Here is a 27,767-nt window from a genome sequence, read left to right as displayed (position 1 = left end):
TGTTTCCAGTCTTTATGCTAAGCTAAGCTAACCAAACCATGAGACTGATGTCCATCTGACGTCTCGCTCTGACAGAAAATGTTGCACTGCTCCTTTAATCAAAACTAAACGAGTTTTTTAACAATATAAAACCTAAATTAGTCACAGTTAGCTTAGCGATGATGCTAATTTCCCATCTGCTGTCTTTAATATTTCCTTCAAGATAAAACTAAATGTGACTGAGATGTGTTGCAGCGTGAGAGAACAAACTTCATGTATTTTTGTGGTAATGTTTTATTATAAAAGCCATAATCTTCACCATCGCTTACAGGCCAATGTTCAGAAATGGGATTATTCCGATATAAGCTGTTATTATTAAGAATAACATTTAATAACGAGGTATTTTCTTACTGGCTACACTATGGGCCAAATCAAGCTATCAAAAAAAAAAAACAGCACTTTTCCTCAACAGAAGTTTATTAAATAATTTTAACGTGTAAAGCAAAGATAGTAGGTAGTATCACAGTGAGGAATACTGTCCACTGACATTTTAAAATATCAATAACTTCGTACTGTCAATAAATGCAGATTGGAATACACGTAACATTCATATAGATATCAATATATTTACAGTATTTACAGTCACAGACAAACAAACAGAAGTCGGCTGATAATAAAAGCACGATACAGAGGCTTTGGCAAAAATAAAACGAGTGCATACATTTCGCTAAACGTGACATTTACACATGAAGTAAACATGATTATACACGGAGAGAGTACAAAAACGAGCAAGATTAAAAAAATCCAGTGCAATGTCAGGTTTTTGTTGGTTTCTGTCCGTGAATGAATAGCAGCCTGTCGCCTTCCTCCTCCTCCTTCTCCTCTTCCTCCTCCGGTGAGTTTGTGGTTGTTGGGAATAAAATGTCCTGAGCAGGGCGGGAAACTCGCTCTGTCCTCTGCTGGCTGCTCTGGCTCCGTCTACACAACGCACGCTGTCGTCTTTTTAATTTGACCTTAACATAACTCTGATTGTTTTTGAGCTGATAAACAAAATGTTTTCATCACTTTCATTTCTTTAACATGTTTTCACTTTAATCTGATTTCTATGTTTTAAACACAAACTGTGGAGGAAAGTTAAAACACCGTCAGGCTGCACGAAGAACTGATTAAACTTTACATATTAAGTAAAACGACGCTGTGTCAAATTTGGCAACCAGGAGCTAAACACGTCATGTAACTGGAGAAACTAGTGTAAACACTCACACACCTTTAACACCAACATGAACCGGCTCGTTCTGGCTCCTAATTTTGGTTTGAGGCATTTGGATTTAAAGTAAACTGAGAAGCCCAAAAAGGGGGAGGTGTGTCAAATGACTTGTATTTTCATTTTGGCTTTTATATTCACAGATATTTATCATTAATTTATGTATTTGCAGATCAGTTTTAGCAAAATAGCCTTTTTTTAGTTTGAAAATCTTTGTGTATCATTGGACGTTGTTTATATTTCCAGATTTACACAGATTGTCAATCTGGACTCGTCACACAAATAATATTGGCACTAATTGATCTCTGTGCCGATTATAAAGGTTGATTTGTGTTCAGTGTAATATCCCGCCATGTCACTCAGTGGCTTATGTCACTGGCTGACGCCGGTCATGGTGTTTAAGTTCATCCCACAGATGTTGCTGATATTATCGTTATCATTATTGTTCGACTGTGCTCAGATTAAAATGTATATGGTTGTATTTATTGGAAGTTGTATGGACATTATGGACGCTGGTGAGAAAAGTAATGAAATACAGCAATGGTAAAGACTGGGAGGTGTTTTCTGAGTGCACGTCCAAACTATTCAGCCAATTAGCAACCAGTAGTGGTCAAAGTATGGGGCTGAATGTTCTGCACAAACCTGGTGGAAACACGAGCTGCTTCGCTTCATAACACCAAGGTTTCTAAAGTCATGACTGAAACTGGAGCTGATTTGGTGGAAAACGAGCATCAGAGCTTGAATGTGTTTCTCCACAGTAACAGGAGCTTCATGCTGCTGGTGGGATCTGATTAATATTTGTGTCAGATATTCATGATACAACAGTTGTGTTTTCTGGAGTGTAATGAAGGTTTCGGCCTCTCAGGGGCGCTGGTGTGTCTGTATGAACTACAAAGTTTCCTCCCTGCACCTCGCCAAAATCAAACCTGAAGCAGAAACAGAGGAAACAGTTTAAAGTTTGTGACTCAGAGTTTGTCGTGGTTCGTGTAAACGCAGCCGGAGCTCAGTGACATCTTCACCAGCAGAGCTGATTGGTAGAAAAGATCCTCCTGATGTGGAGCTGATTGAAACAACCAGATGAACCTGTCGGCGTCTGGTTGGCGTCCCTCCCCTCCCCCCTCCCCCCGGGTCCTGAGTTGGCCCTGTGAGGCTCCTGACTGAGTCTGTTACACCCTGTTTACACCTGGTTAAAATGCGTTCTAGACCATCGCATCACATGTGGACGGCACTGAAGACGAGTGGAAACGACCACCAAGACGCATCATGACCTGATCACTCAGACCACCTGTTGAGGGGGACCGGGACGTGTTTGACCACGAATCTGTCGTAGTGTAAACCTCAGTGTGTACTGATGTGTCCCTGATAAGGACTGTGTCATCAGTGCAGGATGTGGCGGTTGTTTTGGTGACAGCACGCCAACGCTGCGCTCTTTTACATGTCCCCAATGACTCTGTGCCGCCAGTCGCACCTACTGAAATAAACCTGTCTTGTGACATCGGCAGTAAGGAAGTGTGGACACAAGTGTTCAGCTGAGACGCAGGACAGACGCAGGTGTGATGGCGGCGTGTCTCTGCCTGCGTTCAGATCACCAGGATGCATTTTAAAGCCGAGTGTAAACAGGGTCTCAGTTGGCAGTAGAGACCAGCATGCCGACAGGAAGTGCGGCGCCTCTGTTTTGGCCCTTGGGCAGGGCCACTTTATTGAGGTCTCGGTTTTCGGCGGGCCACGATGACGCCCTCTTGGTGGTCATGTGTCGCCGGGCGTGTTTGGTCAAGTGGTCGCTGCGCATGAAGCGGCGGTCACACACGTTGCAGACAAACTTCTTCTCGCCGGTGTGTGTCCGGCGGTGGCGGGACAGCTCGTCGGAGCGGGCGAACTTTTTGTCACAGCCGTCCCAGTGACAGCTGAACGGCTTCTCACCTGCGGAGGAAGAAGACGGACGGTTAGCGCACCAAAAAACCCCCACATGTTCATGAAATAATGTTCCTGCTCCGCAGTTTAATTCTTCATCTGTATGATCCTGTACACACAGATCTGAAATAAGTACCACAACAAAAACGTTTATTGTTTTAGCAGCAGAAAGTTCAGACTTGAGTCTGACTCGGCATCACACCATTGATTTATGTTACCTGACTGTCCAGCTGTACAAAGGAAGTATTTCCTTGTAATAACGCCGGTATTTCGCCGTAACAGCCATGATAGATCGCTGTTTACATATTCCTGTATATATATCAACCTAAAATAAAAACCATAACAGACAGAACATTAATTATTCTGCAGCTTCTGTCATCAAGTTGTTCCCTCATGATAACGTCACTGCGCTCTGTTACATGTGGTGCAAACCCACGCCAAAACATGCCATGGCACCAAAGGAATAAATGGTGAATCATCTGATCATATCTAAAAAAAAAAAAAAGTACAGACTTAAAATAACTTATGAAGTGTTTAGAAATATTTTGTTTATGTTTCTACATTTAAAAAATGTTTTGTGTTTTTTATTTTGTAAAATCTGTTTTAAGATTTTTCTTAAAATTTGAAAAAATGTTTTTTTCTTTTTCTGTGACACCATTTCAATACTTTAATCAATTATTATAGTTTATAAAGTTACATAAACATGTAGCTCAGGTTGTACAGATTTTAGAGATATGAAGAATTTGAAGCTACTCCAGGAAATGACATCACAATAAGTAAAAATACCACTGTAGGCACTGGTGGATGCTTTACATTACAGAGTTCGAAGGGTTAATCTGATTTCATTATTTATATATGAGAAACATGACATTTGATTAACATGCAAACAAGTGCCAGGAGGTCAAAGGTCAGAGCACCCAGTGAAAACCATGTATCTCCACACTCTTGCCTGCAGGGTTCATTTATCTCAGACGGTCAAAATAAATTCTAACACACATTTGGAGATACGTGGTTTTTAGACGACAGTGACAAAACAGTCCTGTGATAGTGAAGTGAACAGGAAGTGACATCAGAGGTGACTGAGCGCCCTACCTGTGTGCGTGCGCAGGTGAGCCTTCAGGTGGGAGCTCTTGAAGTACGTCTTCTTGCAGCCGGGGAAGTTGCAGACATAGTTTCGTCTACGGGAGAAGTCGGCCTGCGAGGCGCCGCCACTCGCTCCTGTCGGCATGTAAACGGGGGCTGGGGCCAGGGGGAGGAGCTTAGTGTTGCCCAGGGTCATGACAGTCTGTGGTCCCTGCGGCGCCTGGGACATGGACGCCTGGGGGACCACGAACATCACGGTCCCCTGCGGCACGGCGGAGCCCACCAGCAGGGGCTGGGCGAAGCTGGAAGGAGACTGCGGCAGGATGGGCTTGGGCCCCCCCTGAGTCTGCACCTGAACCGGAGCCTGGACAAAGGCGGAGATCATCCCCGTCCGGCTGCTCACCGGGAACACCTGGCAGAGGACTGGCGAGGAGGAGGAGGAAGACAGCGGGGAGGAGTGAGGAGGAGACGCTGAAGAGGGAGGACAGGACGGGCTGTCTGGAGTTGGAGGAGCTCCGTCCTTCTCCTCTGGAAGAGTCTCTGGAGTTCCCGTCTGAGGCAGCGTGGAGGTTTCTGTCGGCTGGGTGGTTGCAGGTGGAGGTGGAGGAATGCTGAGGCTGTCGGCAGTGTGGCGGATGACGCTGGTGGCCATCGCTCTACTGGGCGGAGCCACACAGGACAACTCTGTCTGAGGTGGAAGTGCTGAGGTCTCTGAGGTGGAGGTGGAGGAGGGTGGAGGGAGGCAGGTGTAGGAGTCAGTGAGGAGGAGGGCAGGGCCAGTGCTGAGGACAGGGCGGGGTAAGACTGGCCTGGAGGCGGGGCTCAGGGCGGAGGTGGTGGTGGTTGTGAGGACAGCGGCGGTGGAGGCCTCGGCGAAGCTCGGACTGTGAGGCGGAGTCATACACTGATGGAGGAAACCACAGAGAAGATGGTCACGACAAACAGGGACGCTGTCATGTTTAAATGATTCAATTAATTAAAATTAATTAATTAACTTCCAGAAAATTTAGTTTTTCTTTTTAAGAAAAATTCTGATTCAAGTTTTTTTGGTTTTTCACTGAAATAAACGGCAGATTTTTCAATAATAAAAAACAAAAATAAAACACAACCACTACTCAAGATATAATTTATTTTAATTTTCATTTTTTATGAAGTCTATACTTCAATAAAGTGTGAATATGCAAAAGTTGTGAGGATTACAATTAATTTTAAATAACAGTGATAAGAAGAAAGTATTTTTTCTCATTTAAATTATGATATTATTATACTATTAAAACTCATTTTAAAGCCTCAGATCTTCAGATTGCAGCAGTTAACTTTTATCTTTTCAGATTTAATAAAAGTGTCTCACCAGCGAGGACAGAGCAATCAGGTCTTTCGGGGTGTCCCCTCCCTCCGGGTGGAGATGGATGGAGTCACAGGAGTCGGAGGTGGGGGTCAGTGGGCGGGGTTTGTGCGACCTTTGACCCCAGAAGCTCATGCTGACAAGCGCCTCGGCGGCCTCCAGGTCGTGGTACTCAATGCACGGCTTCAGCTCCATGGTGGACACTGTCCGGCTGTCCATACAGTCAACCTGAGAGACACCAGGACGTCAGAGGATGATTAAATTATTTTATTTTAATATTCATACTCAAATACACACGAGAATCAGAATTAAGGTTCAGACAAACTGGAATCAAAATGAGTTCAACTGAAAACTAAATCTTTACAGGATCAAACAAACAGCTGCTGTTTTTGGCACCAACAGGCTTCCATACACCTCCTGTGTTTTATATGTGGTCGTTTTATGGTTCAGGAAAAGTTTCCAAAAATAAAAAAGCCGTTAAACTTTTGGTTCTTTCAAATATATTTTCTGTGTGGTGACACAGAGAAACTAAACAGAGCCTGAACTGTGTTGACTCCATGATCTCACTCCTACACGGGTCGGGTTACATGTTTGATTTAATTAACTGGGCGAGGTCAGAAATCTGTGATGGTTTTAAAATGTTAAATATAACCTGCTGCAGCGTGAGGTTGTCACCGACACCGACGCTCTGTGAAACAACAGACGAGTCTTAACTCTGAGTCTTTTCACCACAGACAGTAAATATATTCTGTACTTTGTATCTGTCTTTGTCTGTCGTCTGGAGTCCAGATACTGGGCGTGATCTGTGATCTGACAGCAGATGACAGAAACATCTGTCATCTGCTGTCAGATCACATCTTATTCACAGAGTTATTCATGAATGTAAATATAATTTGGGATCCCAAATGTGTCCTCTAGTGAAAAAGTGCTGCTCTGTAATGTTGTTTAGTGTCTGTTCTGCTCAGGCAATCAAGTGGCTATGACCAGCTAACAACATAAACAAGTGTCTTTTTTACATGACTGCACAGCAGGGATGCCAAATGTCTCCTCCTCTAATGGAAGTACACTGATACGTGTTTTTAAAAAAAAAAAGTATGTTCAGATAATCAGCTTTAACAACAGCCACACGTCAACAAGCAACTTTACATATGAGTCGGGACTCCAAATGTGTTCAACTAAGCTCCCACATTATTTGAAAAATATAGTTTGTTATTTTGTGTCCAGAAAGTTTGACAGTTAATGACAAAAACAAATGTCTTTGTCCTTTTATAGCAACTTTAAATATGAGAGATGGGATCCCAAATGTCTCTGCTGGACATAAGTCAGACTGGCTTTAGGTACTGTGTAGTGAGCTGCAACATATTTCAGTTCTTTTGAAGCAATAAAATCTGTTTGACTTGACAACAAACTAAGAGAAGCAGTAGGGATGCAAAATGTTTACTGAGTCGTTTGCTGCAAGGGACATTTGCTGTAACGACTTGATGACTGTGGCCAGCGAGTTAATATAAACCGTCTACAAATGAACAAGTGTCTTCTGTTTATGTTTCTGTTTCTTTTGTGTCCAGAAAACCTGAACACTATGTCAGAGATATGAGTTGGGATCCCAAATGGCATTCTGGCTTACTCAACAACAAACTAACAGAAGCAGCAGGGATGTAAAATGTGTTCTCCTGTAATGTTATGTTGTATTTTGTTTTGCGGGTTCAGATAATCACTTTTATTAAAAGTCAACAATGTGAAAAAGCAATGTCACATATGAGTTGGGATTCCAAATGTGTTCAGCTGAGTTCCCTAATGATTTGAATGATAGGTATTTATGCTCTTTTGTGTCCACAAAACCTGAACGCTATCCAGATGTGAGAGATATGAGTTGGGATCCCAAATGGCTTTCTGTCTGAAGTGTCAGCAAAAAAGAAAATCCCTTTGACTAGACTACAAACTAAGAGAAGCAGCAGGGATCCCAAATGTTTACACTGCTGCTGACACTTACTGTAATAGCTGGACATCAATCAGCTGTTTGGGAGGCGAAGCGTCCACCACCCTTCTATAACTACCAGTGATGTCACTGTTTTGCTACTTCCTCCTGAGCCGTCCTACCAAAATAAGACTAATAATAATAAAAAGGATCAGTTTAAATAGACGGTTCAATGCTCTGTTTAACACTTATGAATTTTTAAAGGTTAAGTTAAACATGAAAACTGACAACACTTTGAAGCAGAAGTACACAGGTGTGTAGTTTGTGTACATGTAGGTGCACAAGTGAACACACAGGTGTGTTTAAAGTGTTTATGTGGAGCCGTGAAGTTTACTGAGGACGGCAGCTTTAAATCCCTCCAACTGTGCACACGCATGTGCTCGTGTACATGTGAAGAGCGGGAGAAAAAAGTTTTACTCAAAAATAACTAAAAGATTTTTACTCGTTTTACTTTTTACAAATTAAAAAAAAAAAAAATTCTTTAATTCATATATATATATAAATATATATTTGTTTTCTTAAAAAATAAAATGAAAATAAATTTCTGTATATATATATATATATATATATATATATATATATACACACACACATACATACATACATACATATATGTTCCTTTTTTAAATATAAAATAAGTTATAATAAATAAACTGAGGCTGAAAACTAGAAGTAGGTGGAGGTGATGGGGGGACAAAGAGCTCCTGAGCGCTGTGATAAGTTGGTGTCTGGCGAACGTTCAGCTGCACCAACAGGAAGGGTGGAGGGAGGGCGAGTGAGGGGCGAGAGACATAAGATATACAGATACAAAGAGAGAGAGAGAGAGAGAGAGAGAGAGAGAGAGAGAGAGAGAGAGAGAGAGAGAGAGAGCGAGCGAGCGAGAGAGAGAGAGAGAGAGAGCGAGCGAGAGAGAGAGGGGCCCCACTGCCCGGGAACCTCCCTGCACCCCCAAACAAGCCCCGCCCACCTCCCTCTCCCTCATTAACATGCACCGACTCACCCCACTGAGAGAGGGAGAGGAAGCTCTGAACAGGAAGTCAACACACACACACACACACACACACACACACACACACACAGAGTACGTAGCTCGGGCACTGTAATTTCCCACGCATTAGATCACACAAACACATCACAGCAGCAACATGTAAAGAGATCAGGAGAGGAAGCATAGACATCATCATCATCATCATCACTGGATGGTTTAATTACTGTTTAGTAATGATAATAAATGTTTTAATAAAACTCTTTGACATCACAGCCTGAATCATCTGAACTGATTTAATGATTCAACTTTTATATTTCTGTGATGTCACTGATCTGATTTTATCTTTTATTTCTGAGGCTTCGTCGTTTTGTTTCCTGTGTCGGCTCTTTGTTGTTCTCAGCTGCAGCTTCAGTCTGAATCTGATCAATAAAACATTCATCAGTATTAATACTGATATCTGAGGTGTTATTGATGAGACACTCAGGAGGCAACATGTGATTATTAGGACCAACATTGATCAGTTATTGGTTCTTCAAAGATCAATATGGGCTAATTTTTTTTTAATGTCTTCTGTGATATTAAATATGTTATTAATATTTCAAACTAAACATGAAACTTTGAGTCATCTTTACTATTTTCAAACATTTTACACAACAAACATGAATCAACAGAATAAAAGATCTGGATTCAGTTATTGTTACGGATAAATATTATAATATTATTATGAATTAAACATTTTGTGTCTGCTTGGCATGTTTTCTTTAAATATTTTTTGGCTTCAAAATCCACCATGTTTTCTTAAATATATTTCAGCAATTGTATTTTCTTTAAAAAAAAAAATAAAAATCTTTTAAAAAATTTGGCTTTTTTTCCACCTTAAAAAAATGTTTTCATAAAAATGGTGGTTGGTTCTTTTTTCTTTTAAGATTTTTGGCAGTTCTTAAAAACATGCCCTAGAAAACATATTTTCTAAAATAAAATAAAAAAAACCCCAAATTGCACCATTCAACAGTCAGAAAATGACACAGTTGGTTTAGGGGAGTAAATGTACAGTGAAAAAAAAAAAATCATGATAATATTGTGACTAAATTAGCACAATAATGTTGTATCATGGCACCTCTGCTGATTTCCACCCCTACTAACAGTATATGTAATATATTATATTAAAATTACTATATTATATTAAGACAAAAAAAGTCCCATCCCAGTTATCTCCCTCTGATAAATAAAGAACAGTCCATTATCTTATTAAATAAAATTGTTTTCAAACAAAGTTTTCATTTGGGGACAAAATGTACAGTTGAAAGAAGATGATGTTTGTCATAAAATATAAAAAGGAAATCGCAATAATATCGTGACTAAATGATTGCAATAATATTGTACTGAGGCACCTCTGATGATTATATGTACATACGTTATATTTCTAATATACATAATAAGCTTTGCAGAGGGTAAAAGAAGTCTTATACTCAGCATGTGACAAAACGTTTAAAATGACAATAATATCATGACTAAAGTATCGTGATTATGATAAAGTGTATTTAATGTACATAATGAGGTGCTATAATGAGGCGGAGTGAGAGCCGAGCTCAGCTGCAGCCTCCTGACTCATCTCAGACAACAACAAAGACAAAACAACCCAAATCTGATTTTACTCACCAACAATAAAAACAAACCGACCTGCTTCATCTGTAAACTTTATCTACAGCGATGCAACGCAGTGATGCAACTGCTGTGGATACACAGCAACACACACTCACTCACTCACACACACACACAGTCAGGAGACACTGGGTTCAGTATGACCTCAGATAAACCAGCCCACAGACACTCAGCGAGACAAAAACAGTCGGTAACGGGCTCACCTGGAGCCCGGTCACCGCCGCAGCAGCTGAGCTGAGACCAGCCGCCGGTGTCACCGACCTGAGCACTTATAATAACTTTATAATGAAACATGAGCCGAGCGGCTGCAGGCAGGATGCAGAGACTCACTTGACAGCAGCGCTCCGCCGTGAAGCTGAGCATCAGGAGGAGAAACGGGAGAAACGGTGGAGAGTGTGCGGCCGGTGTGGAGAGAATCACGGAGTGAGAGCAGGCGGTGATCAGAGCGGAGCCTCCACCAGCTCGGTCCCGGTGTGTCTGTGTGTCCCGGTGTGTCTCTGAGTGTCTCTGTGCCTCAGTGAGTCTCAGTGTGTGAGTGTGTGTCTGCCTTCAGCTGAGAGGAGCCCAAAAAAAAAAAAAAAACACACACACAAAAAAAACAGAGAAACAAAATTCAGAGCCGTCTGGCGGGTGGTAACACGCAGCCAATCACACGCAAAGGTGTAGCGGCCAGCGGCCAATCACAGGCGAGGCGGTGCGTGATCAGTACGTGGCCGCGACGCCATTGGTCCGACGCGGGGTGCGTGGCTGTCGGGGGGCGTGGCCGGGGAGTCAGCGGTGTCAGAGTAAACCCGGTGAACCCGGAACCCGGCCGCGCGCTCGAACTGGGGGAAAGGTTGGGAAGCAGACAGGCGCGAGGCGGGACCGCGACACCCGCGAGGACGCGCGCGAGAGGCATGTAGTGAACAAATGCAGATACAGTGAACATGTCCGGAAATATATCACTGAATATATAAATATAACAGATGAAACTGTGTCAGGCTTTAATATAAAACACATAAACACAGTTATCTTCATTTGTTTAGATTATTTTTATGTTTTATTTCTTTATGTTGATGTGAATAAATAGAAAATATAAGATATCAATAAAGACATATGTGTTTTAATTTAATTAGCTCTGATATTTAATTAAAAATATGTTTACAAACTAATTATGTTGATGTATTTATGATTTTATGGTTAAATGACAGAAAATGTATTCAACCTACAACATATCAGAATATCATGGTCACCCAAAACATGAGATATTAATAGAAAACTATCTGTGTCATGAACATAATTAACTCTCAGTTCTATATACATATATATATATATATATATGTATATATATATGTATGTATATACATACACACACACACATATATACATACATACATACGTGTATATATATATATATATATATATATATATATATATATATATATATATATATATATATGTATATATGTATATATACATACATAAAAATGTGTTCATAAACATAATTATTTTGTTGTATTTCTGCTTTCTTATGGCTGAAATGACATAAACTCAAACTTCAAACAGCCTATAACCTGTTATGTTATACTCACCAAAAATATTTATTAAAAATATGTTAATATGAAACTAATTAGCCTCTTTTTTATATAATTAATTCATAAACTCAGTCATGTTTGTCTTTTTATGATGTGTTTATGGTTTAGACAATTTGTGCTTTTAACAACTGTAATCATGTTATACCACACAAAATATAAGATACTAAAAAATATATGAATTAATTTTCTCCATTTTTATTGAAAAAATGTATTTTAAACATGATTATTTTAATGTTTTTATGTGCACACTCATAAACTTGAACTTAAAAACGACATACAACTTAATATAACATTATGGTCTTTCAAAATACAAGATATTAATTTAAAAATAAACGTATTATGAACTTAATTTTAATTAATAATTAATTCATTTTTAAAGGCTTTAATGAGACAATTTGTACTTTTAACAAACTAACCATGTTAGAATATTAACGTCACATAAAATATAAGACATTAATATGAATGTGTTTTATCTTGATGATTTATGTTTTGTGTTCTGTGCTGAAGGAGCAAGAGTTTATGGGTAAACTTAAAATACATTTGAACTTATATTTGTGTTGTCAGCTGAATCAGCTGGTATAGAAACATAAACGTCATGCAGAACACATGACGAGAATACTGTTTGAACATATGTTGAATCAACAATAATCATCAGCTGCAGCCTGAGTTTTGGTTCTTCTGTGTCTATCTGTGTAAATGCTGCTGCAATCTGCTGAACAAGGGCTCATGTAAAATGTAGATGTAAACACAGGAGTGTGGAGGAGGAGACGGAGGAGACTGAGGAGACTAAGGAGACAGAGGAAGAGACGGGCTGTGAGAGATATTTTTCTTTCTTTGCAGATTATGAAGTGTTTTTGTTCGACGTCCTGCAGCAGTAGAGAAGCTGCGGAGGAACAGAGGAGACAGGAGCAGGTCGTCCTGCCGCAGGTCTTTATGTGGACGAGATGCTGCACAGAAAAGTCCACAGGGTTTTGTTTTTTTTTTTTTTAAGGGTGGGGGTGGTGGCGTATGATGATTTGTGGTGTGCACGTGCTGCAGCGACTTGGACATGTGCATGTTAAACACTGTTAGAGACACAAAGAAGAAATAAAGAGTCAAGACAAGACAAAGACAGAAACAAAAGCTCAGATCCTGCAGTTCAGAGGCCCTCAACATATTTCCTTATTGTCTTCTTCCTGTACCGCTTTCCTCTCTGCTGAGTCCAACTACCTCCTCCTCCCCCTCCTCCTCCTCCTCCTCCTCCTCACCCCCTCCCCACCGGGCCGATGAACCCGGGGACTCCTATGCGTCGAGGTTGTAAACAGCCTCTCCAATAAAGAATTCCAGGGCGGGGCTAGAAGGCAGCCGGAGCACCCCCGCCTCCCTTCCTCCCCCATCCTCCCCCATTCCCTCACACTCTCGTGCACACGCCGGCCCAGCACCGGCTCCTTTGTTGTGGCTGCCTGTTAACCCTTTAAGCTGCGGCGAGAGGCTGGAGGTCGAGCCGCACTGCCACCATCATCATCATCACCACCACCATCACTGTGACATGAACAAACAGGGGAGGAGGGGTGAGGGAGGAAGGTGGAGGTGGAGGTGAAGGAGGGCTGTGGTCATACGTCACCCTGTCTGAGATAGAGGCAGACAAAGAGCCTGTTTCATTCCTCGAAGCTGGTTTGTGATGTGATGCTTCTTGTATCAGTGTTTGATGGACAGAAATGTCCTCACACGGCCGGCCTCACATCACCCCCTCGCCTCAGAGCACCTCATGGCGGTGGCGGCGACGGCCTGGCTCGGCGTGCAGCTTGCACACAAACCAGATAAACAGCCTCATGACTCAGAGTGAATTAGCTCAACATGCTGCTGGTCTGCCGAGAGTAAACTCAGAGAAAACTGGGACAAAAGCAGGAATCTGGCAGCAGGCAGGGGTGACGTGAGTTCATTTTCATTTTCAAGTTCAGCGAGGTTGTGAAATAAAAAAAAGGAAAAAGAAAAACACACACAGGCGGTCCGTCCATGAAAAAAAGCGGTTTCCAGGCAGAAAACACTCCCAGACTTGTGCAGGAGGGAAAAAGACGGAGCTCAGCTCAGACAGCTGTTTGCAGGATGAAGTCAGAGAGACGAACCTGCAGCAGAGTCGGATCATCGACTCAACTCAGAGACTAAACGTGTCATCACCTCAAGTCTGCAGCACTTTTATCCTCTTTATGTAAAGTTTAACAACCTTTACTTTCGTTACAGCGACTCCAAACCTCCTCCAACGTCACGTTATGAAACTCAACAATGAACCGTGCTGTCTCTGAACAACAGCAGAGTATCATCAACGTAAGAAACACACAGAGATAGCGCCACAGAGCTGCCACGACGTCCCTCCTCTACGCCGCCTTCTCATTTTTACACAGAACCAAACAACAGCAACATCATGTGGCTCCAGTGTGTGATGTCAGACAGCATGATGACATCACAGAATCAAGAGGCGTGACATGTAACACCACAGCGTCAGCCTCTAGTGTGACATAACATACCTGTCAGCAGCTCTTTAAAAACAATAACAATGACATCACCTGTCAATAACAATCATTTAGCGTCCCTGTTATATGGCGGCTGATCTCATGCTCTGCTCGGAGGGTAAGGAGCTCCTGGACCTCATTGTTTGAGTTAACTGCTAACTGCCAACAGCTGCTGTTCTCCTTCTTTGCGTTAGCTGCTAACTGCTAACAACTGTTGTTCTTCTTCTTTGAGTTAGCCGCTAACTGCTAGCAGCAGCTGTTCTTCTCCTTTGAGTTAGCGGCTAACTACACTAACAGCTGCGGTTCCTCTTCTTGATGAGTTTGTTTAAGTTGTTTACTGCACATTTTTAATGATAGCTTCATGTCACCAGTTTGGCCTTTTTTAAGATTTTGACCTCACTGAAACTTATTTTTACAGTGAACAAAGGAAAAAACAAGCTAAACTCTTTCTAGCTGTAGCATTAAAACTATTTTACTCACAAAACATTGAGTTAAAAATGTTTTGTTTTTTTAAATCAGATTACAAATTCTTCTTAAACTCAAACAATTGAAACTGTTAGTAAGTTTAATACGGTTTAATGTATTCAGTCAGTCCTTATTATTGTATTATTAGTTTTCCTTCCTCTGTCTGCTGGTGTTCAGGGAGCTTGTTGTGTTTTTTATTATTATTATTATCATTTTAAGGTGGTTTGGTGTAGGAAAATTGGAAATTCAATACATTTTAAGTCAGAAAAAGGTTTAATATGTTGAAAACCTGCTGAGGTTTAGGGATGCTGCGATCCAACATTTTCACTTTCAATCCGATACCAATACCACAGCCCTAGTACCGATCCGATACCAGCGGAAATTTCTATCTCTCTGTTCTGACCAATAGGTTCAATTTTTTTTAGTACTTTTTTTTGTAATGTGGAATAATAGAAAAGGCTTGATCAAGTGCTATTACTCAAAATGAGAATAACATACTTCCCAAGATGAAAAGTCCAGTCTTTTTCGCTTTTCAGAAGGAAGTACTGCCACACCGCTGACATTTTTTTTCAACTATCCACGCTGTTTTTCACCCGGTTGTTGTTATCATGTGATCTCCCCCTCCCGCTCTCCTCTCTTCTTCGTGTGTTACAGTGAAGTGCTGGATGGAAAAGCTGGAGCGGATTTGTGGAATGGAGTGCTAGTATCACACTTTTCCCCTGCAGTGCGATCCGATCCATGTTTTTTGGCTAGATCGCAGCATATTTTCGATCCACGATCCGGATCGCAGCATCCCTACTGAGGTTAACTTTATCTAATTATGACTGAGTTGTTAAAATGTGCGACACACAGACAGTCAGCGCCTCTGCTAGAAAAACGGTCTCTGAAAATGATCTGATAAAAACAGCTCGTTATGTCTTTGTTCCCAAATAATGAACCGACATCACTCAGTTACTCTTAATCACAACTATCTGAGGTGATAATTGGCTGGCTGTTGTCATGGAAATGGAGGAGCAGCATGAAGCTCTGTGGGTTAAAACCTTCAACATGAACACGTCTGACAGGACGGAACAGTTCACACACCTACAGGAGAGTTTAAACACTTCCTCCACGCTAACCAGCTTCCTGTTCGTACAGCCACCTCATCACCACCGCACCACTGCACAGATTCTTTCTGGTTTTCACAGCTGAACATTAATCCAGTTTAGACGTAGAGAATAAACGAACAGCTGAGATAACGACCATAATAATGTATCCAGACATATATCAGTGTTTCTGTTTGCAGATTTGCCTGTTATAGAAGACTGGATGAAAGGCCTCGGCTGGCCTGGTCTCACCCCCAGGATGTCAAAATACTCCAGCATCAATGTAAGCCTTTAACGTCCGTATGAGACACACCAGGCTTTCAACCAGCTCTAACATAAACCCCTCTGCATTGTTATCAAACGTTCAGAGTGACGTACATGGTTTAAAAAGCGAGACACAGGCACATGACTTTGACTCAGGAGACGAGTGTTTGTGTCCCGGGTCAAAGTAAAAGTCAGTGTCGACTGCTAACTGCTAACAGCTGCTGTTCTTCTTCTCTGAGTTTGCTGCTCACTGCTAGCAGCTGTTGTTCTTCTTCATTGAGTTAGCCGCTAACTGCTAACAGCTGCTGTTCGTTTTCTTTGAGTTAGGTGCCAACTGCTAACAGCTGCTATTCTTCTTCTTTGAGTTAGCTGCTAACTGCTAGGAGCTGTTGGTCCTCTTTGAGTTGGCTGCTAACAGCTGTTGTTCTTCTTCTTGGAGTTAGCTGTTAATGGCTAACAGCCTCTTTTTAAATCTCCCGCGATGGGTCGCACACATAACACATCATCAAAACGTCACACCTGTGCCGCCAATGATCCCATCCTGCGGGCTGTCCCTTTTACACAGACATTGTTTAGGTGCTGTTACTATCTGTGACGAGACATCTCTGTCCCCTTATTCTGTGATCGTACCTTTTATACAGAACAGCGAGGCGGCATCATGGTGTGAAATTCCTGCCTGGACAAGGCAGTGTAAAAGAGGCTAAAGTGAGGACATCTTGAGCAGTGTGGACATTTTTTACAAGAGATGGCATTTTGGAGAGAATGGGGACAATATGGAAAGTGAGGACATTTTATACAGTGAGGACATGTGAGGCCTTTTCGTAGAAGTTAGAAAACATTTGCAAAGTCAAGACATTTAGGGAAAGTAGGCTAATGGACGATAATTTTGGAATGTCAGGACAGTTTGGGAAAATAGGGAGAGTATAGAACAGTTAGGAGATTTGGTGAATCTGGGGACATTTTCTTAAGCTTGGACACTTTGTAAAACAGAGACAGTTTGAAAATAAGGTTAATTTTGAAAAGGCCATTACTGGAAAATGAGAATGTTTTTGAATTCAAGATATTTTGGAAAATCAAGGTCATTTTAGGAAAGTTAGTCTGGTTCTCGTTTCTTCGTAGTTCAGTTTGAGTCAGGATTCAGTTTAGGGTTGAATGCTGTCGGTTTAAATTCGAGTCTGTTTGGATCCTGAAAATAAAAAGTCCAGTGAGTGTTTCTGCTGCTCGTCATCAGTCTGTCAGAATAAGAGCTTCAGTTAAATCACCACAGGATGTAAATACGTCTGAGAAGCAGAAATAAATCCTGCTCTGGTCTGTGTGTGTGTGTGTGTGTGTGTGTGACCCTGCACATTACTGAGGGGTCAAAGGTCGCTCCTCCTTCAAGACTTCCAAGAATCAGCCCTCCAGGAATCACAACCGCCAGAACATGCCCACACAGCTCACGTTTAGACTTCGCTGCTGTTAGAAAATTCATCTGTTTCATGTTTCTGAGATATTAAAGGACGATTCTGCTGTTTTTCTGTTTTAATGTTTAATGTTTTCCCTTCTCATGTTTGGCCCCTGAGTTTAGTTCCCAAGTTTGGTCCATGACTTCAGTTCTCAAGTTTAGTTCCTGAACTTAGTTTCCAAATTTAGTTCTTAGGGTTTAGCCCTTGAGATAAGTTCCCAAGTTTAGTCCCTGAGTTTAGTTCCCCTTCCAGATTTAGTCTGTGAGTTTGGTTGACAGGATTAAGCCTTGAGTTTAGTTCCCAAGTTCAGTTCTTAGGATTCAGTCCTTAAGTTCCCAAGTTTAGTCCCTGATCTTAGTTCCCAAGTTAAGTTCTTTGGGTTTAGTTCCTGAGATAAGTTCCGAGTTTAGTTCTCAAGTTTAGTCCCCGAGTATAGTTGCCTTTCCAAGTTTAGTCCGTGAGTTTGGTTCACAGGTTTAAGTCCTGAGTTTAGTTCTTTAAGTTTAGATCTTGAAGTTTAGTTCTGAGTTTAATTTTTGAGTTTAGTTCTTTAAGTTTAGTTCTGAGTTTAATTCTTTAAGTTTAGTTCTTTAAGTTTAGTTCTTTTAGTTTAGTTCTTTAAGTTTAGTCCTGAGTTTAGTTCTTTAAGTTTAGTTCTTTAAGTTTAGTCCTGAGTTTAGTTCTTTAAGTTTAGTCCTGAGTTTAGTTCTTTTAGTTTAGTTCTTTAAGTTTAGTTCTGAGTTTAATTCTTTAAGTTTAGTTCTTTAAATTTAGTCCTCAGTTTAGTTCTTTAAGTTTAGTTCTTTGAGTTTAGCTCTTTAAGTTTAGTCCTGAGTTTAGTTCTTTAAGTTTAGTTCTTTGAGTTTAGTTCTTTAACTTTAGTTCTGAGTTTAATTTTTTAAGTTTAGTTCTTTAAGTTTAGTTCTGAGTTTAATTCTTTAAGTTTAGTTCTTTAAGTTTAGTCCTGAGTTTAGTCCTGAGTTTAGTTCTTTAAGTTTAGTTCTTTAAATTTATTCCTGAGTTTAGTTCTTTAAGTATTTCTTTAAATTTAGTCTTGAGTTTAGTTCTTTAAGTTTAGTTCTTTGAGTTTAGTTTTTTAAGTTCAGTTCTTTAAGTTTAGTCCTGAGTTTAGTTCTTTAGGTTTAGTTCCTAATTTTAGTTTCTGGCTGTGTTTGGTTGAGAATCTGTACTCAGCAGCAGCAGATGTGATTTCCCTCCAAAGCAAACAGCAACGACCTCATCGACCAGAGACACACCCACATTGAGTATGTACTGTATATACATACGTGTGTGTGTGTGTGTGTGTGTGAGGGGGAGGGAGGGGGACGTCCGGGGTGGGTGGGGTCACTGGAATGTAGGTCACACTCCGCCTGCCGTCCAGGACGAGGAGGGTGGTGCGGCGAGCTCTCTGAGTGTTTCCTTCTTCTCTCTCAGTGCAGATGAAAAGTGAGTCCAGTTAAAGTTTGGTCCTCATCTCTGTGATCACTGATCTGTGGACCCACACCGTCCCTAAGTGTGTACATGTGTGTGTGTGTCCACATTTACCGAACAGCTGGAGACACCGTCCACATTCACATCTTAAATTCAACAGACTGGTTGAGCACTGCTACAACTCTGCAGCCATCTTGGGTTGGTCATATTTTCATATTCTCATTCACCGAAATGTCTTTTACATTTTCTTTGAGATTTGTTTGTACGACCAGCTCAAACTCTTCATGAATCACTTCCTGCTTGAAGACGTCCCATTTAATGAGGATCATTAGCATTATTCAGGCTGCTCTCATAAACTGTCATGCACTTAATTCGTACATATCCTACGTAATGACAAGCCAGTAATTTATACACAACCCATGAATTTTTTAAGGCCACCATCACGTGACCGATGTGCTGACAGGAGTAAAGAAGGAGGCGGTCCGAGCGCTCCAGTTAGGAGGCAGGTTGTGGTGGAGCGGTCACAAAACTCAGGACTTTCCCCTGAAGACGAGCTCACAACCGTGTGAACGTTGAGTCATTTTAAAGTACGTCCTCTTAATGTTTCCCTTCCCTGAACCTAAGCTGAATAACTTTACATTAATTATTTTATTACATTAAATATTTTTAATACAGTACATTTTATGATATTATTGCATCAATCATTAACTTAATGTTAAGGACCTAACCATCCAACAATAATTAATGTTTTTACAATTTATGTCTGTGATGAATGCTGTAATGTTAGCGATGTTTTAAGAAAACATGCTGTCCACACCCACGTTTTCTTTAAAATAAAAAGAATCAGTTTCTTTAAAAATCACATTTTTTTAATAAAAAATTATCATATTTTCTTGAAAAACATTATTTTTTCTTTAATAATCACATTTTCTTTAAAATCAGTGTTTTCTTTGAAAAATCAGCAGTTCAAATAGACACAAAAATTTTTTTGCTGTAGAGAAAGGATCAGCGCTCAGTGAATAACCTCCTAAGCCCATTGATAAGCTATTATGGCAAGGCTTAACTATACAGACAGTGAGCAGTGATAACTAACATGTCTTTGGGGTCATCAGGTGGGAACCTCCTTTCACCAGTGTTTTGTCTAGTTGGTCCCACGACACCTCCAGGAGACTAGACAGTGATCTCTGGCATCCCAGAGACGCTCCCTTAATGCCAGGTCTCACTGCTCCCCGCACCGACCCAACATGTCCTTTACCTTACTTACACATGGCTTTCTCAGCCCAAACAACACTGCCACCTTCAACCAAACCCAGGCTCTGTTTATGTTGTTTACTTTAAATTCAGCATGTTTTCTTTGAAATCAGTAGATTTTCTTTAAAATCGGCATGTTTTGTTTACACATTAGAATGTTTTCTTCAAAAATCTTAATATCTTGTTAAATGTTTTCTTTAAAAATCAACACGTTTTCATTAAAAATCACCATTTTTTTATAAAATCAGCAAGTTTTCTGTAACGTTAGCATGTTTTCCATTAAATCAGCATGTTTAGTTTAAAATCAGCATGTTTTATAAAAATTAAAAAAAAAAAAAAAATGTTTTCGTTAAAATCAACGTCTTCTTTAACATCATGTTTTCCTCAAAAATCGGAATATTTTTTTTAAAATCAGCATTTTTTTTTAAATAAAAAAATAAAATAAAAATAAATCAGCATGTTTTCCATAAAATCAGTATGTTTTCTTTAAAAATCAGCATGTTTAGTTTAATATCAGTATGTTCACTTTAAAATCATCATGTTTTTTTGTTGTTGTTTTTTAAAATAAAATCAGCAAGTTTCCTTTAAAAATTAGTGTTTTCTTAAAAAATCAGCATGTTTACTTTAAAATCAGCAAGTTTTCTTTACAAATCATCATGTTTTCTTTAAAACTTGCATGTTTGTTTTTTTAAACAAATTAAAAATCAGCACGTTTTCTATAACATCTAGCATGTTTTTATTATAAATCATGTTTGCGTCAAAATCATCGCGTTTTCTTCAATAATCAGAATATTTCTTTAAAATCAGCATGTTTGTTTTTAATCAGCCGGTCTTCTTTAAAATCAGAATCTTTTCTATAAAGTCATCATGTTGTCTTTGAAAAATTGGCACATTTTCTTTGAAATCAATCAGCTGTAAAATAAATACAAAACACAGCCATTTAAAGTTGCATGCCCCTCCCCTGAGCCAAAATAAAAAAACATACGACTCTCCCCAGCATTTAAAAAGTTAAAAAATTTGACACGCCCCCATTTTGGCACCACCCCCTCATAAATAATGAACAGTCCCTAAGGATCAAACATGTCAGCTGACCTGACTGATGAATGACCACTTCCTGTCAGACACAAACAGGAAACAACCTTTTGTGGTGAATTTGTGTTTGTGCCAACTTATTTATGACCCATAACGCCTTGTTGTTCCTTTCACTTAACCGGCGTCTGTCAGAGTAACAACACATGTACTTAAACACAAATCTGAGGTTCTTTGATTGTTTCCATGTTCTGCTCCTTTTTTCTACCTCGTCTCTCTCAGAAGGAAATCTGGTGTTTTTTACTGCACTACATTTGTTACTTCCTGTCCAGCGAAAACCACGTATCTCCGCGTGTTGATGTCTGTGATAAACTGAAGGATGAAGTGATCCTTTATGTATTAAAATGTTTGTCACAAAAAGTCCTAAAAAGCCATCAAATTGTATAATGTGTCATTAAAAGTAATAAAAACATCAATGTTTGTGTATTTTTCCCTCGACCTGATGCTGCTCCCTGAAATTAAACTCAGTTATAAAAACCTTGAAAACATGTGATCTATGATTTTTATTTCAAAATGTTCTAAAGTGATCTGTTTAGTTTTAAAGTTTATAAAACGTGTTGGGCTGCAGACGGTGTCGGTTTAACAGCTGATTATGGCCCTGACCTTAAATCTGACTCCACAGACACAAACTGCTGTTTAACATCTGTTTGAAAAGTACTGATTTATTTTTTAAATTTAAAATAAAAGATTATTAATATTGAAATATTTAATTTATATTTCCTCAGTAATGTTTGATTTTATTGTCATATTCTTCATCAATTCATTAACTTATGTCTGATTTTCTTTGAGGTCATGAAATTTTCCCACAAACCACCTTTTTATGGAGAAAAAAACATTCATGTTTATTTCTTTGTTTTCATTTCTATTTTTGCAATTTTTTGTATATTTGTGTGGTTTTACAGATGGTTTTTGTTTTTCTAATTATGGAGTAATTAAATAATAACTAAATAAATAAATAATAACTGTTTAATGTTTGAGATTTGTTGTTTGATGTTTTGAATTTGACGCCTGATGCTGTTTCTCAAATAAACTCAATGTCTCTTTCACACAAGTTAATTTTCCTTCTCACCTGTCGGCTAGGTGTGCATAACATCACTGACATTATCTGATAATGATTGGTAATTTATTTTATTATTGATAAGCTCAGATAGAACTTCATTTATCCTGAGGGAAGTCACTGCGGTTGCAACACAAAGTTGGAAGAGTGCAGATAGAAAGCGTTTAGTATAAAAAGTCTGACATAACAAAGTAGAGAAGCAATATACATAAAACCAGCTGACAGGAGATGGAAAATATTTAAAGTAAAAACATGAAATATTTCTAAAAGACTTTTTGGAATTGAATATTTTCTGTTTTATAATGTTCTTTTGGAAATGTTTAAGAATGTTATTGCATGTTTGTGGCTGAAAGCAGCAGAGAAAAGTTTTTATATTTCCAGATTTGCTTTATTGAATTTTTGTTTCAAACTTTAATGTTCACAAAATAAAAGTCCATTTTACCTTTTTATTCACATCATCTATGAACTTTTTATGGCTTTAGTTTGTTTTTGAGAAACATTTTCTCACAAACGTATAAAGAAACTTTGATTTCAAAGTTTTTATGGTGAAATTCACACAACTCTGAGAGAACAATAATTTAGTTTTGTTTATTTATTCCTCACAGTGACATTAACTTGATCTTTGAGCCTCCAGGATGAACTTTGTTAAAAACATGAGCTTTATTTAAATCAGATTCAGAAACATAAACATTAAAAACGTGACGCTGAGCAGACTTTAAGACTTTTCACATTTTTTAGCATTTTGTTCTAATATTTTCTTTTTAATTTAAATTTGTTTATCAAAAATATGAATTAATATATGGATAGAAGTGTGAAAAGTCCAAATGATCGCAGTAATGATGGCTCCTGCACACTGATATAAATAAATCTTATTTTGGGATGTCAGTGGTTTCACAGAATTTATTTCTTTACTGAAAACATGAAGTTATTTTGTTTTTATTAACAGATGAGCAGCTGCTGCAGGACGTCGAAATGTTTCTGTTGAATAAATCATTAAAGAAAAGTTTTCTGTTGATTCCAGCTGAGACTTTAATAACAGCACTGATTTCATTTGCTTTAATTCTGGTTAATTATTCCCATTAACTGTTTTGCAGATAATATTCCACAGTTTTTCTTCAAGTTTTGATGAAACATTTTCTGTGAAGAATTCAAGTAATTTGAGTTTATGAGTAATTCAGTATTTAAAGGTTCAAACTTGTAATTTAGGAAACAAAAGACATTTAATTAAAACACTTTAAATTATTTATGAAACATTTTGTCTTCATAAATTTCCTGACGACAGACTGACAATGTCTTTTCTAAATGAATGAAAAACAAAACAAATTTCTCCTTTTAAGGAAATAAATGAAATAATTTTTACCACCTAAACATAAAGATTTATGTTGAAAAGCAGTGAATTATTTCTTCTAAGGAATTTTAATTTAATTTATTTAAAGCTTTCTATTATATCATTATTATAAAAATACAAAATATCAGAGTCTGTCAGGGTGAAAGACAAATTTCCATCTTGGTCTCTTCAGTTGTATTTAATCTTCAGTAACAGAGACTCATTCAGCGTCTGACCTTAAGATAAATCACACACTTTACATAAACAGAAAAATGAATGATGAGAAAAAAACATAAAAACAGAATAATCTGACCCTTAAAACTCGTCGTTATTCTCACATTTAATTCTGAAATATTGAGGAACAAAAATTCTCACAGAGGAGCAGCCACACAAAAAACTGATTTAAGGAAATTAAAATATTAATTTAAATGAGTTTTTCATGTTTTTTCTTTCAGGACGTCCTCAGATGAAGCTGCGTGACAAACCCCGCTGCTGTAAAGGAATGTTAATCCCATCGGCTTTTTACATTTTCATCTGTTTCATTTTTTGAGGTTGGTTTTTTTTCTGTTTTCTGCTGAAACATTGTGTTTCAACTCAGAGACATTCTCACATTCGTCCACATGTCGTCAGAGATTTTAAAATAGAAATGAGGAGCAGATTCAGGAGCTCAGTGTGAAGTCTGGACGATTACCAGAGATTCTTTTCATCAGCGCTCCGACAGGACGAGTTTCTAAACTGGGAAACTGTTTGTTTTCTGTCGAGGATCTGGAAAAAGATCTGACCTCTGTGTGTTGAACGTGTTCCAGTGTGATGATTCGGTTTGTTTTCAGCCTTCAGATTAAAAGTTTTCTCGTGTCGTCTCCTCTCCGACTGAATCAGCTGTGTCTTCAGTCTGAAAGAAACAAACAAAAAAAACAATGTTCTGAGGGAAGTCTGAACAAACTGTGACAAATCTGTTAAACTCTGAATCATTCAGACAAACCTGAACTGTTCATTCATTCATTCATTCATTCATTAAAGGGACAGTTCAGGTTTTTAAATGGGGTCATACAGTCAGTAGATGTCAGTTTAGAGAAGCAGACTGGTGTCTGACACAGAAGCCCTTTTTAAACAGGAATTGTGCAAATTTGCAGGAAAGCCCAATCAGTCTTCTTTCAGCATTGGCAGTATAAAAACAAAATCAGGGAATGCAGCAAAATGCCACCTGCCTACTTTTCTTCATAAAGAATGTCCCTTTTTTGGGGCAATGGGGGCGTGAGCAGGTAACAAAACGTGGCACGCAATTCCTTGTCTCCCCAGTTGCTCATCTTTACAGTGTCTGTCAGGTTTGCGTTTCCCTCTTGCTACTAGCTGCTCGCTAATTCCTGCTATCAGCTGTTTCTGTTTATCCACCGCCAGTGGCTTGCACGTGCGGCATCATCAACAGCTCCTCCCACAAGTCTTCAACAGCCCCTCCCGTGGCGGAAGGGCGCCTCGTTCTTTTTAAACTAAAAAGTAATGTCATTGCCAAACATTTAGCCAACATCCTGGCTCCCTTGGTGGGCAATACCCCCCACCATATCCAGAACTCCATAGACTTTGTGAACAGTAAGAGGTTTAAAAATGGATCCAGATGATACCATGGTATCCTATGATGTGACTTCCCTGTTCACTTGCATTCCAACCATGGAGGCTTTGGAAACAGTCAGGCAACGGTTGATATATGACAACACCCTCCACGACAGAACCAAGCTCAGCCCAGACCAGATATGCCAACTACTGGAGCTCTGCCTGAGCACTACCTATTTCAAATACAATGGCAATTTTTACAGACAGAAACATGGCTGTGCCATGGGCTCACCGGTATCTCCCATTGTGGCTAACCTGTACATGGAGGATGTAGAATACAGAGCATTGAACTCCTCTGAGGGAACAGCACCGAGCCACTGGTTCAGATATGTGGATGACACATGGGTTAAAATCAAAACTCAAGAGGTACAAGCTTTCACTGAACACATCAATTCAGTGGACAGAAACATCAAGTTCACAAGAGAAGATGTTAAGGAGAATAGTTTGCCCTTCTTGGATTGTGACATGCACATTACAGAGGACAGAGGCCTCCACACTGGGGTATACAGGAAACCCACTCACACAGACCAATACCTACTGTTCGATTCTCACCACCCACTGGAACACAAACTAGGTGTTATCAGGACCCTACAACACAGAGCTGATAATGTACCTACCAGCACTCAGGCCCAAGGGAAAGAGCATGAACATCTGAGGGAGGCTCTAAAAACTTGTGGTTACCCCAGTTGGACCTTTGTGAAATCAGCAGCCCGTTCCAGAAAGAACAAGGTGGGTGAGGAAGAAAAGAACAAGCGCAATAACATTGTCATCCCCTATGTGTCTGGGGTATCTGAAAAACTCAGGAGAATTTTCAGCAAACACCACATCCCTGTGTATTTCAAACCCAGTAACACACTCAGACAAAGACTGGTACACCCAAAAGACCGTACACCACACACTCAGAAGAGCAACCTAGTGTACGCTGTCCAATGCAGTGAGGAATGCCCAGACTTGTACATTGGTGAAACAAAACAACCACTAAACAAACGCATGGCCCAACATAGAAGGGCTAACTAGCCAGGGCAAGACTCAGCTGTCTACCTCAAGGAGAAAGTACACTCCTTCGAAGACAGCAATGTGCACATTTTGGACAGGGAAGACCGATGGTTTGAAAGAGGTGTAAAAGAAGCCATCTATGTGAAATTGGAAAAGCCATCTCTCAATAGAGGAGGTCTGTGACACCACCTATCCCCCACCTATAATGCTGTCCTTTCATCCTTGCCCAGGAGGCTTAACAACTTAATCTCTAAAAACAATGGTCGTTCACAAATGGCCTCATGTGACTCTAACGACTCCAGTGACAACCGTTGCAACAGGAGTTTCAACGACTGTCGTTGACACACCATTGGAGCACTAACGAACCAGTGACATCATTGGCCTTGTGAAGACCTCCCCAGAGGTTAAATACCTGGGTGCTTCCACACCAGTTTGTCACACCAGTTCCAGCCTAGTCAGACAAGCATGAACTGATGAAGCCTCTTGGATAAGAGGTGAAACGTCTTCTAAGACAAAACCAAGTCCAGTTGCGTTCGTTTCAATTGCCTTGAGATAACTATGACCTGGATGAATGAGAATATCCACAGGCATAACTCAAGGAAGAACAGCAGCTGTTAGCAGTTAGCAGCTAACTCAAAGAAGAAGAACAGCAGCTATTAGCAGCTAACTCACAGAACAGCAGCTGTTAGCAGTTAGTGGCTAACTCAAAGAAGAAGAACAGCAGCCGTTGGCAGTTAGCAGCTAACTCAAAGAAGAACAGCAGCTGTTAGCAGTTAGCAGCTAACTCAAACAATGAGGTCCAGGAGCTCCTTACCCTCCGAGCAGAGGACGAGATCAGCTGCCATATAACAGGGATGCTAAATGATTGTTATTGACGTCAATGTTACTGTTTATAAACACTGCTGACACGTATGTTATATGTCACACTAGAGGCTGACGCTGTTGTGTTATATGTCACGCCTCTTTTGAGTCTGTGATGTCATCACGCTGTCTGACATCACACACTGGAGCCACATGATGCTGCCGTCGTTTAGTCCCGTGTAAACATGTAAACAGGAAGCGTAAAGACAGGACTTTGCAGCACCATCTCTGTGTAAACAGTGCTGACACAGCCAGACTCCATTGAGAAAATCAGTGATTTAACATCAGTGAACACAGGAGCTGCCGGTCTACTGCTGCCTCCATCAGTTAGTGTGTTTGTCTCACTGTGTGACTTTGGTGTTTTAAAGGGTTAATTCAGACTCACCAAAGTCGGAACACAACACAAACACTAACTGATGGAGGCAGCAGTCAACCAGCAGCTCCTGTGTTCAGCATGCTTAAATTACTGGTTTTATCAATGGAGTCTGGCTGTGACAAAAACGATTTAACAGCTTCAGTTCCCTGTTGGAAATCACCGTCTGACAGAAAGGTTAAGCAGTGAAAATATATTTAATACAATGTAAGCTGATATTGGTTATTTCAGGTGTCTAAAATATG

The 27,767-nt window shown here is 39.8% G+C and overlaps 1 protein-coding gene and 1 pseudogene across 1 annotated transcript; one reads left to right on the top strand and one right to left on the bottom strand.

Moving 5' to 3' along the window:
- Positions 1 to 1,333: 1,333 nt before the first annotated feature.
- Positions 1,334 to 10,821, bottom strand: klf11a (Kruppel like factor 11a). The gene is made up of 4 exons (XM_033648536.2): positions 10,538 to 10,821; positions 5,589 to 5,810; positions 4,247 to 5,141; positions 1,334 to 3,163 (listed from the first exon to the last, which is right to left on the bottom strand). Exons 1-4 carry the CDS (start codon positions 10,568 to 10,570, stop codon positions 2,868 to 2,870), a joined length of 1,446 nt encoding a protein of 481 aa, XP_033504427.1. The 5' UTR covers positions 10,571 to 10,821; the 3' UTR covers positions 1,334 to 2,867.
- Positions 10,822 to 16,857: 6,036 nt separating this feature from the next.
- On the top strand, positions 16,858 to 26,630 carry LOC117271134 (uncharacterized; annotated as a pseudogene).
- Positions 26,631 to 27,767: the final 1,137 nt, after the last annotated feature.

This window comes from Epinephelus lanceolatus, chromosome 13 (assembly GCF_041903045.1).
Source record: "Epinephelus lanceolatus isolate andai-2023 chromosome 13, ASM4190304v1, whole genome shotgun sequence".
NCBI classification, from domain to species: domain Eukaryota; kingdom Metazoa; phylum Chordata; class Actinopteri; order Perciformes; family Serranidae; genus Epinephelus; species Epinephelus lanceolatus.
The sequence above is the reverse complement of the archived record's forward strand: the minus strand, read 5'-3'. Positions and strand labels throughout refer to the sequence as shown.

What these genes read in the sequence shown, in the direction of transcription:
- klf11a (XM_033648536.2), bottom strand. Translation starts at nt 10,570, where the DNA reads ATGCTCAGCTTCACGGCGGAGCGCTGCTGTCAA. An exon ending in CGGCGGAGCGCTGCTGTCAA is followed by an intron (nt 5,811 to 10,537) that starts GTGAGTCTCTGC and finishes GGTGTCTCTCAG; the next exon opens with GTTGACTGTATGGACAGCCG. An exon ending in TGATTGCTCTGTCCTCGCTG is followed by an intron (nt 5,142 to 5,588) that starts GTGAGACACTTT and finishes TTCCTCCATCAG; the next exon opens with TGTATGACTCCGCCTCACAG.